Source organism: Dipodomys spectabilis, unplaced genomic scaffold, assembly GCF_019054845.1.
Source record: "Dipodomys spectabilis isolate Male_0828 unplaced genomic scaffold, ASM1905484v1 ptg000422l, whole genome shotgun sequence".
NCBI classification, from domain to species: Eukaryota; Metazoa; Chordata; class Mammalia; order Rodentia; family Heteromyidae; genus Dipodomys; species Dipodomys spectabilis.
In genome coordinates this window covers 7,521,786-7,532,634 of record NW_024871099.1, presented here as the reverse complement: position 1 = coordinate 7,532,634, position 10,849 = coordinate 7,521,786, and the positions used below count along the sequence as shown (strand labels likewise).

At 60.6% G+C, this 10,849-nt stretch overlaps 1 protein-coding gene across 1 annotated transcript; it reads left to right on the top strand.

Annotated features, from left to right (window-relative positions):
* Positions 1-6,225: 6,225 nt before the first annotated feature.
* Positions 6,226-10,385, top strand: Erfl (ETS repressor factor like). Its single transcript, XM_042668204.1, has 5 exons — positions 6,226-6,292; positions 8,341-8,575; positions 8,916-9,111; positions 9,225-9,342; positions 9,862-10,385. The coding sequence occupies exons 1-5, from the start codon at positions 6,226-6,228 to the stop codon at positions 10,305-10,307; spliced, it is 1,062 nt and encodes a 353-aa protein (XP_042524138.1). The 3' UTR covers positions 10,308-10,385.
* The last annotated feature ends 464 nt before the right edge of the window (positions 10,386-10,849 follow it).

Below are 10,849 nucleotides of genomic sequence, written 5' to 3'. Positions count from 1 at the left end.
GCTTCCCCGCCACGCAGTCTCATCTGGATTCTGCTCAGACAGTCTTCCTTCTGTGCATACTTGGTGCCAAGCCCCGGAGCAGGACACAGAGGCTCCCAATCCTTGCGATTGGTCGGTCCAGAAGAGCTCTCAAACTGGCTGAGCGTTCCCTCACCATCCTGTCCCTCTGCCCTCCCCACCCCCAGGCAGCCATCACTCTGTCATGGAGGGCTTGGGGCCCAGGAAGTAGGCTGAGACTACAGGTGGGACCGAAGCTGGGGTAGAGGTAGTGAAGATGGGGCCCAGGGATGGACCAGGCGGAGGGGAGGAGAGCCAGGACAGGTGGAAGGTAGCTTTGGGAGCTGCCATGCCCCCAGGGGACACAGGTTCTCAGGATAGAAGCTGGGCGAGGTGGGCTGATGACAGATGGAGACCATGAATCCGCATGGCTGTTCTTTTTTTTTTTTTTTTTTCCTGGGCTCCCCCTCTTACCACCTCGGCTCTCCTTCATCCACTTCTTGCTTGGGACCTAATCCCTCAATTTTCCGCATCTCTGCCCCCTCCGCTGCCTCCTTTGTGACCCGGGGTCTGTGGTGCGCCCTTGCTCCCTGCCTGAGACCTCCGACTCTAATTTACTTGGTCTCAGCCTCTCCACTCTCTGGTCCCCCCTAATTCACATCTCTCCTGCCTCTTTGTCTCTCAGTGTCATCTCTGTGTGTCGCCCCGTCTCTGCCCCCACCCTTATCTCCCTCTGCATGTGTGTGTGTGTCCTTTCCTCCTCTCTAGGTGTCCCTCACCTGCCCCAGCCTCTTCTAGTAATGTGGGTGTCTGCAGGGAGAGGGGCGCTGGGCTGGCAGTCAGTGTGTGGGGATCCGCAGCTGGAGCCCATGGCGCCTTGGCCTCCCTCTCCCCTCCCCCCCATGCTGTTTGGTAGGCGGGGTGCGTGGCACTGCGGCTCCCACCTCCCTGGGGACGCTCCCTCACGCCCCCCCTTCCACGTACACTGATACTGTTTCGCATGCGGCCGCAGTCCCGGGCCTCCAAGGCAGAGACTGGAACTCCCAGAGGGAGAAAGAGACCCAGAGAGACAGAGACACAGGAGAAAGAGACAGGAGGAGGGAGGGCGGGGGGCTCCATCCACCTGGTGTCAGGACACCTCTTCTAGGCCCAAGGGAACACCCCCCCCCTTCGAGGGGTCAGCCTGTCCCCCTGTTTATCCTGCCTAGGGCAGTCTCTGCTGAGGTCCCTCCCTATGTGTCTGTGTGATTTGAGTCACAGTTGTGTGAGTGTGGCTTGTGTCGGTGTGTGCAGGATCCCGGGCACAGGGGACTAGGTGTGGATGTGTCAGGCCGTGGGGCTGCATAAGCCACGCGTGTCCTGTCCGTGGAACCCACGTGGTGCTCAGCCGTGTGATCTAGTGCGACAGTCCAGTGCTCCAGGACTGAGCCGGGTGTGGTGTTTGTGGGCCGAGTGGCAGCCATGACCCTAAGGGTGAGGAGAGACAAGCAGGTGAGGCCTGAGTGCACTCCAGGAGCCAGGCTGGTAAGTGTGGAGTAAGGGACCAGCCAGGGGGACCCCCAAGCCTGTGTCAGACCCCCACTTGTCTGGGAAACTGAGTGGCAGGGTGTTGTCTTGGGATCTGAGCTGGGTCCAGATGCTGATTGTGTATGTGTGTGTGTGTTGTGCAATGGAGTCTCGCATGGCTTCATGCGTGGCTGGGGGAAGCTTGTATGAGTTTGTGCCCAGTTCTGTGATGGTGGGTGGACACTGGGTTTGGTCATGGTGTGTGTGTGTAGTGTGTGTGTGTGTGTGTGTGTGTGTGTGTTAGGGGCAACTGTATTGCAATTCCTGTGTCTTGTGTGCGTGCCCACATGAGGGTTAGGAGGGGCTGTGTGTGCAGTGTGCAATGTGCGTGTGGGGTGTTGTCTGGTATTTGTGTGTGTTGTGTCTGGGTGTTGCTGTGTCTCTGTGTACATGGTGTGTGTGTGTGTGTGTGTGATGTGCAGTAGGTGCTGATGTATGAACATGGTGTGGAGCTGATGTGTGTGGTGTGCTCTGGGGTGTGCCGTATGACACTGTGGTGTGTGGCATGTGGCATGGTGTGCTGCATGTGTGGTATGGTGCAGTGTGGTGTGATCTGTGTGTACCCCAGGCACGGGTCTCCCTCTGAGCCAGGCAGCACGGAGTGGCATGGGTGGGCGTGGTCGGGCACTGCGTGGAGTGGGGTGGGGTGGGGGGAGGGGAACAGGCACCAGCAGGACAGATGGACGCAGCAGCAGCAGCAGCATGGGTGGAGCTGCAGTCACGCATAGTCAGCATGGGTCATGCACCCACCTGGCGGGACAGGACAGGGTGGGCAGCATGGCACCCTATGACCCTGGGGTATGCCAGACCCATTGAGGGCCATGTGCATGGCTGCGACCTGTACGGGCCCTGAGGAGGATGGAGAACCTGGACTCTGAGTGTGTCTGTCCTGGGTGTGCGTGTGAGTGTGCCTGTGCGTGTGTGCCCGTGCGTGTGCTCATGCGCATGTGTGCGGGGGCAGCGGTGGGAGAGGGGTCTTGGACTGCGTCTCTCTCCTCTTTAGACAGAGCCCCGGAGAAGATATGAAATTTAAAAAAAAAATCAATTTTCATTCCACTTGTGCAGACTGTGTTAAGGGGGGTGGGGACGGGGCCCGGTGAGGGATGAAGGGGCTGGGGGCGGTGTGAGGCCCGAGGCGGCTCCGGAGGCGTCCAGCACAGCTTAGAGAAATCAAAACAACTGGTTAAACCCCAGCCCAGGGGGGTTGGGGGGGTGGGGGGAGAGGGGGAGGCAGAAGGGGGAGACCGGCGGAGAGGGAGCAGGAAAACAGAGGGACCCCCAGAGACACGGTGGGACAGACAGAGGTGTCTAGAGACAGAAACGGAGACACACAGAGAGGGAGACTTTCAGAGACAGACAGACAGACAGATGCTGACAGCTGGAGTGTGCTAAGGTAGCCACAGAAGAAGGTCTGAGATGGGTGCACGTTTTACACACACACACTCACACATGCACAAGTCAGACACATGTGCATGTGAAGAGCCATGCTTGAGAAGGCTGAGGATGGATGGACAGATGGATGGACAGACAGAGGGACAGACAGAGGGACAGATGGTGACAGGAGCAGCGGGGACTTGGGTGGGGTTGCTTCTGAGTATAGCTAACCTCTCAACCAAGCCTTGTCCTGGAGAAGCAAGTGTGTATATGTGTGTGTGTGTGAGTGTGTGTATGTATGTGAATACATACACTCCACGAGTTTGCTGTCTGGTTGTGGCTGGCTGTGTTGTGTGTTTCTCCATCTCTGCAGATGACTATGGGTGTGGGTGGCTGAGGGTCTCGGGGATTTGTCTGTTTCTGTGTGATCTTGTCTCTGTGTGTGATTGGGTGTCCTGTGTGTGCTTCTGTATTGGACTGTGAGCCTTTGTATATGTGTGTGGGTGGGTGTGGGTGTGGGAGAGAGAAAGTCTGGGATTTGTGATTGTGGGTCTTTGTTTCTGTGTAAGACTGAGTTGGTGTCTTGAGTCTCTGGGTCCAATTATGTGTCTTTCTGTGTGACTGACTCACATTGTACATGACCGTGTTGGGGTGTGTGATTTACGGATGCAGGGCCCACAGTTGTGTGTGCCGGTAGTGTGTTTTGTGTGGCTGACTTTGGGGTGGTGAGTCTGACTTTGTATCTCTGGGTGTGTAGTTCCATGTTGCTTGACAGTGGCGGGGCACATGAGCTTGTGTGGATGTGTGCATGGGTGTGAGCTGTGTGTTGTGGCAGGCAGGGTGTGGATCACTTGGGGTATGGGCTGTGCCTAGGTTGGTGTGGGTCTGTGTGATTGAGCTTGACAAGAAGCAAAAAGAGATAGCCAGCTCCGCTCCACCCGGCTGCCTCACATGCACGCGTGTGCGCGCGCACACACACACACACACACACACACACACACACACACACACATTCCAAGCCGTGGCTGCGGGCGGTGGAGATGGGGGCGAGGGGGGGAGTGGAGGAAGCAAAATAAAATTAAAAATTAAAGCTTGCCCGGAGTCCCCATCTGCACCATGCGGCCGGCCAGCGGGGAGGGGGGGCTACGCTGCTCCCCTCTGCAACCACTGGTGCTGCGGCTGTCTGTCCATCTGTCCAGCCACCCCGTCCTACCTGGCCCCTGCCTGGACCTTACAGCCCCGGGCCACAGGCCCTGGCTTCTTCCATGGGTCGATTGGCGATCAATGGGGCTAGGGGGGCGCCAGGGGCAGGGCGAGATCAAAAGGACCCCAAGAGAGGGACACTGGGACTGAAGCAGAGACCCGGAGACACAGACTTGGAGATGGGATGGGGTAGGGAGGGGACAGAGACAGGGACAGAGACTTTGCCCAAAGTGGAAACAGGGAAGTGGAGATGGGGAAGCAGGCAAACCCTGCGGAGAGCCGAAGACAGGAGGATGCGCAGACAGACGCGGGGACAGACACCCAGGCTGGGAGCGGTGGTCTGGGGTGGAAACAGCGGCAGTGGCTGGGTGGGACAGGGTTGGGGGGGGACTGAACTGACTCGGGACCCAGGCGGGTGGGGTGGGGGGCAGGCACAGAGCCGCAGAGATCCCCGCGCTTGCTCGCTCGCGCGGCAGTGGCAAGGGGGGGAGCGTGGGAGCAGGGCCCCGAGCGCCGATCCCACGGCTCCTCGTTATAACGTGTCCGGAGGAGGCGGCGGGGAGTTGAAAGCGTTGGGAAGAGAAATCAAAACCAACACGGAAATGAGAGGGGCCAAGGGGAGGGGGTGGGGGCAGGAGGAAGGAGGGGGGACCCGGGGAGGAGGCCGGGAGAGAGGGAGGTGGGAGAGAGGTGGGGAGGGAGGGAGAGCTGGGGAGAGGAGAAGGGAGAGACTACAGGAGTGAGAGACGGGATGGGTGGGGAGATGGAGGAAGGGGAGAGGGGGAGGGAGAGAGACAGAGACAAAGGGAAAGCTGAGAGACTTGAGAGACAAATTGGGGAGGTGGGGCCGAGAGGGGAAGAGACGGGGGACGGGGAGAGGAGGCAGGGAGAAGAGAGGGGGTGGAGGGGAGCGGCAGAGACTCGGGAAGAAACTGAAGGATGGAGATGGGGAGAGACCTGCCAGGTGGAGGAGGGACCAGGAAAGGGGTGTGGAGGGAGTAGCAGGTGATGGTGAGAGAGAGGCAGGGGTGGGGAGGGAAGGCTGTGGGAGGTGGGACCCCCCCCCCAGACCCCAGGAGGCAGATGTGGGCCTGAGGAAGGAAGCTGAGTTGGGGTGTTTGGGGGCGACAGGGAGGGGAACGTGGGTGTCCCCAAGGTGAGGTCTTGGAAGCTGGGGGGAACCTAAGGGGTGGGTTTGGGTGGCCCTAAGGATGGGGTGTCTGAAGAAGTCAGAGGACTGAGGGATCTAGGTCTGGGGGTGCATGGGGTGTCCTGAGGGGTGTGGGGTGAGAGGGGTAGGAGGTAACCAGAGTGGAGTGGACGTCTGATGGGGGAGGCAGACCCCGGGGGATGGTGTCTGAATTGGGGGGATCCAAGGGGAATGGCTGTCTGAGGGGGGGAAGGCAGAGCCAAGTGGGAGGAGAGTCCGAGGGGGAAACCAGATCATCGCAGTGGCGGGAGTTGGGAAGTCGGGGGTGAGCCCGAGCCGCAGGTTGGCGGCTAGGTGAGGGGGTCTGCGGACTCAGGCTGGAGCTGAGGGCAGGGAGGACCCGGGCTCTGCCCCACCCCATCCTCTGGTCCTGGTCTGCAGGTGGCCAGCTCTGAGCAGACAGCGCTGGGGGTCAGCGGGGTGGGGGGCGAGTTTCTTGATGGGAGCGCAGGAATCCAGTGGCACATAGAGCCACGCGGGAGACGGGAGATGTGGAAAAGCAGGGGCCAGCCCTGAGGTCGGGCACGAGGCAGGGGGAGATGGCAGGAGAGATGAGGGGCGGGACCCAGCCAGGAGCAGAGCCGGTTAGAGACCGAGGAGGACCCGAGGAAGGAGAGGAGCCTGCGGGGAAGAGGGAAGGTCAATTGCTCAGGCTGCAGCTGGACAGACGGATGGACAGACTGGGAGGGGGGGTGACCAGCAGGCAGAGGGAACTCTGTAGGGGGACAGCAGGGGAATGGGAAGGGATTTGGGGGGCGGGAGTTCTGGGAGAGGGGGACAAGCCTAGCAGCTGGCTGATCCATGTCTGTCTCTCCTGCTGTCCTGTCCTGTGTCTGTCTGTCTGTCTGTCCCGGCCTCTGCAGGGCCCGGCCGCCATGGACTGTAGCTGCGTCTCTGATCTTCTCTTCGCCCCACCCGCTCTGCCGGCTCTCTGGACCCCCGGTAACTGACCCCCCCATCTCTCTCTCTCTCTTTCTCTCTCTCTCTCCTCTCCCCATCCACCTGTGTCTTGCTCCTCTGCTCTCCATCAAAGTCCCCTGAATAAGCCTCCTTCATGGAAAAACTTAGCTCGAAACTTCCCAGCCCACTGAGGAGACGTGAGGGTCTTTTTTGGAGGGTGGGTGAGGTGTGGAGGGGGGCTGGGGTCCCCCAGCATCTCTGCTACACGCACACCGCACACCTACTCCAGGATCTGCTCACAGAGAGGGCAGGGCCCAGGGCTGGAAGGACAGAGGGACAGATGGACAGGCAGCCAGAGCCCAGGGAAGCGAGGATGGCTTGTTCAGGACTGGGGATTTTGTGGGCAGGATGGTCAGCGTGGAGGTTACGTGTCCCACGGGTGGCAGCCTGTCCTCAGTGCTCGGCAGGGAAGGAGGGAGCCCGGCTCTTTGGCTCTCGTTGGGAAGTGTGTCTACCCCTCTCGTGTTTGTGCAAGGGGACTCGCGGGGCAGGCACGGGCCATCTGCTTGCATGCATGAGCTGTGTGCTTGCTTGTATGTGTCTCTGTGGTGGCCAAGCAATCTGAGGGTGTTTCGGCTGGAGCCTGTGTGTGTGTGTGTGTGTGTGTGCGTGCGCACGCGTGCACACACACGTTCGTGTGTCCCTGACTCAGAGGGGCGAAGGAGCGTGTGGCTTTCCTGACAGGGGTCTTGATGCATTGGGGGGACAGTGGATGAACCCCTGGCCTCTGTGTTGGGGGCCAGGCTGGTTTCAGCCATGTGTGTAGAACACCGGGGTGGACCCTCTCTCTACCAAGCAGGGTATACCCTCACAATTGAGGACCATGTTTGTTCTGAGTTGGGTTTCATGTTGTCAACTTGGCTTTCTATATGTGTGGGTTCCTCGGGAAGCCATGTTTTTGGGGTGTAAAATAAAGAACTAGGAGTTAAAATTTCTCCCTCCCAAGGGGATCCTATCTGGCATCAGCACCCACTTATGCACCAGGCAGCCCGGCTGGGACTCCAGCTCCGAAAATCCCAGGAAGCCAGAAAGGGCTCCCCAGCAAGAGGGCCCAGCCCCCCCCCCCCATCTTCTAGCTCAGTGCCATCTTCATGCATGTGGGTCCTCCCCAGCCACCTTCTGTTTCTCTCCCCTTTCTGGTCTGGGCATGGTGGCGAACAGGTGTGTGCCCCAGGGTCTTGGCCGAGTCCCCTTTCCCTTTGCATTTATGCCTAGTTCTAGAGCCTGGGCAGCAGGGTCAGGAAGCCCCTCTCAGGGTGCGCTGTGTCAGTGTGCGTGGGCTGTGTTGACACGCGTGTGCCTGTGGATGGAGGGTGGGAGGCTGTGCTGTCGCACTGTGGCACCCTGGCTGTGCTGTCTCTAGGGGGCCATGTGTCCTGCTGCCGCTTTGTCTCCACACTGAGTGTCCGTGGGGACTTTGGGCTCCTGTGTCTTGTCACGCAACTGTGTTGGTGGGCCCCAGTCCCCAGGGGCGAGAGGGGATGAGTGCTGGAGCATGTGGTGCTGTGTGGTCCTGGGTGCTGGGACTTTGATCTCTCTCAATGACCCTCGGTGTCTGTGTCCTACGGTGCAGTGGACTGGTGTTTGTCTGTGCGCACACACACTGGTACACACTCCCCCTGGACAGTTGTCCATAGACTGGAGCAGAGGCGTGGAGTGGGGGTGGGGGAATGGGTTGTGAAGGGCACAATGTACAGGGCTCAGAGATGTGTGCACATGCTGGGGCCTGTGGGGGCCTCAGGGAATGGAGGGAACAGGATGGGGAGCAGACTCCAGAGGCCTCCTAAGCGAGCCAGTAGCAGAGGGAAGAGAAGGTCTACTGCTGCCCAGGGGTGCCCTTCCTGCTAGCTGCTTCCTACAGCCCACCTGCAGGAAACCAGCCCCCTAACCCACTCCTATATGCCAAGCCTGGGGGTCCTGTCTCACTGTCTGGACAATCTGGGGACTAGACACAGCAGGGCAGGGCTGGGGAGCCCCCCATCCTGGCCTCCTGACCCCCTAGGCCATGCTTCCTGGTTTCTCGTCCTCAGGGTTTGCTTTCCCGGATTGGGCCTACAAGCCGGAGTCATCCCCCGGCTCCCGGCAGATCCAGCTGTGGCACTTTATCCTTGAGCTGCTGCAGAAGGAGGAATACCAGGGCGTCATCGCCTGGCAGGGGGATTACGGGGAATTCGTCATCAAGGACCCGGATGAGGTCGCCCGCCTCTGGGGCATCCGCAAGTGCAAGCCCCACATGAACTATGACAAGCTGAGCCGGGCTCTGCGGTGAGGGGGGGGGGCATGCGCTGAGGGCCCTGCAGTGGGGGGGGGGGGGGGGCGTGCGCTGCGGGCCCTGTGGTGGGGGTGTGTGTGTGTGCACGCTGTGGGCCCTGCGGTGGGGGTGTGCTGCAGGCCCGGACACCCCACCTTCATCACTCCTGCCCCTGCCCCACATGCTGGGACTGCCTCCCAGTGCACCCCAAAGCATAGAGCTCAATAGGGTGGCTATTATGATGACTCGTGAATGGGAGGCTGGAAGGAGCCAAGCCCTGAGCTTTGGAGCCCTGCCTCAGTGTCCCTGGGGCTCCCCGGCCTTCCCCAGCATGCCCTCACTCTGTCCCCACAGTTACTACTACAATAAACGCATCCTGCACAAGACCAAAGGCAAGAGGTTCACGTACAAGTTCAACTTTAGCAAGGTCGTGCTGGTCAACTACCCACTGCTGGATGTGGCGGCTGCCGCCACCGGCTCCCCGCTCTTGCTGACCCCCAGCCCCTTTGGAGGGGGGCCTGGGCCAGATGCGCCTCCCCTCACCCCAGAGGTGAGTTTAGATACCTGACTCCCAGAACAGTATATGGGGTACCTGGTGTCCCTCCCCTTAACCATGAGTCCCCTGGGAGAGGGGGCGCCATCTCCCATTCCACTCCTCTCTAGGCCCTGCAGACACTCTTCTCTGCCCCACGCCTGGGAGAGCCGGGAACCAGGACACCCCTGTTCACTCCCGAGACGGATAAACTGCGTCTGGACAGCCCCTTCCCGTTTCTGGGCTCTGGTAAGGGCCTGATTGTGTGGGAGCGGAGAGAAGGGGGATATCTGGGGGGGGGGGAGGATGATGGAGGGGGCTTAGGGCCAGGCATTGTGCAAGGAGTATGTGTTTGAAAGCCAAATGGGAGGAGGACAAACCAGAAGAAGAGTTCAGGGGCACTAAAGGAATGGGAGACCAGGGGGAAAAGCCGTGTAAAAGTGGGAGACACAGCCGGGTGCTCAAGCCCGTAATCCCAGCTGAGATCTGAGGATCACAGTTCAAAGCCAGCCAGGGCAGGAAAGTCTGTGAGACTCTTATTTCCAAGGAGCCACCAGAAAACCAGAAGTGGTGCTGTGGCTAGAAGTGGTAGAGCGCTCGCCTTTAGTGAAAGAGCTCAGGGACAGCGCCCAGGCTGAGATCAAGTCCCACAACTGACCACTCCCAAAAAAAGTGGGAGATATGCAATGTGAGGAGGGCTTGGGTGGAGGGGCCCCGACATAGAGCACCCCACAGTGCATGGCTCAGCCTCCCCCCCATGTCCCCCAGGTGCCACCGGCTATTCCAAGCCACCCGGACTGCTGGGTCCTTACGGCCGCACCTTCCCAGAGTACCCCTGGAACTTTAACCCGTACCTCACGGGCCCCTTCCCCAAGCTGTCCCCCTCGCTCTACCCCCCTCACTTCTACCCCAACCCCCTGGGTTCCCTGGGCCACCTGCCCTCTGTGGGGGCAGGGGGGAGTCCCACGGCCGCACCCTTGCTGGCCGCCACAGGGGAGGGCCTGGGTCCCGAGCGCCCCTCAGGCCTGGCAGCGGCTCCTCGCCTGGCACTGCCTGGGGCCGGGGGCCCCGAGGCCACGCTGGGTGGGAAGGAGGACAGCGACTCGGAGCTGGAGATTACCGACGTGAGCGGCTGCAGCTCAGACAGCGAAGGTGATGAAGGCCTCCCGGTGCCCCCCAAAGCCGAGGTGGGCAAAGGGGGGGCTGGCAGCTGAGACCCGGGGGAGGCGATGGATTCGAGGAGGTGAGGACCACCCGTGCAACCTCTTCTGTCCAAGTCTGCCCCCAACACCAGCCCCAGGCGCAGGACCAGCCCTCGGCACCCTCCGTCTTCCCCAGCCCCGGAACACGATGGCCTCCGGCCTCCTCCCTAGGTTCCAGTTTGAGGGGGGTCCCCGCCTGGCCCCACTCTCCAAGTGCAATATGGCGCCCAGCCTCCTCCGTCCACCCTGTGCTGTGACCTGTGTGTTTGCGTGTCCCCATCTCCAGCCCCTTCCCACACAGGCCCCCCTGGGGACAGGGGGCTCAGAGCAATAACCCCGCCCCCAGCCCCTGCCCAGAGGGGCCCCCTCCCCACCAGCTCCCCCAACCCCGGCAGCCACCACCAGAGAGTTTATTACAAAAATAAAAGAGTGAGATGTGGGAGATGCCCAGAATTTCAGATGATTATGGGGGGTGGGGCGGGGGGGGGCAGAGGATGGGGAGGGCAGCATCTGGGAGTAATAATTCATGTTCAGCCATTCGGTCCCAGAAGGGG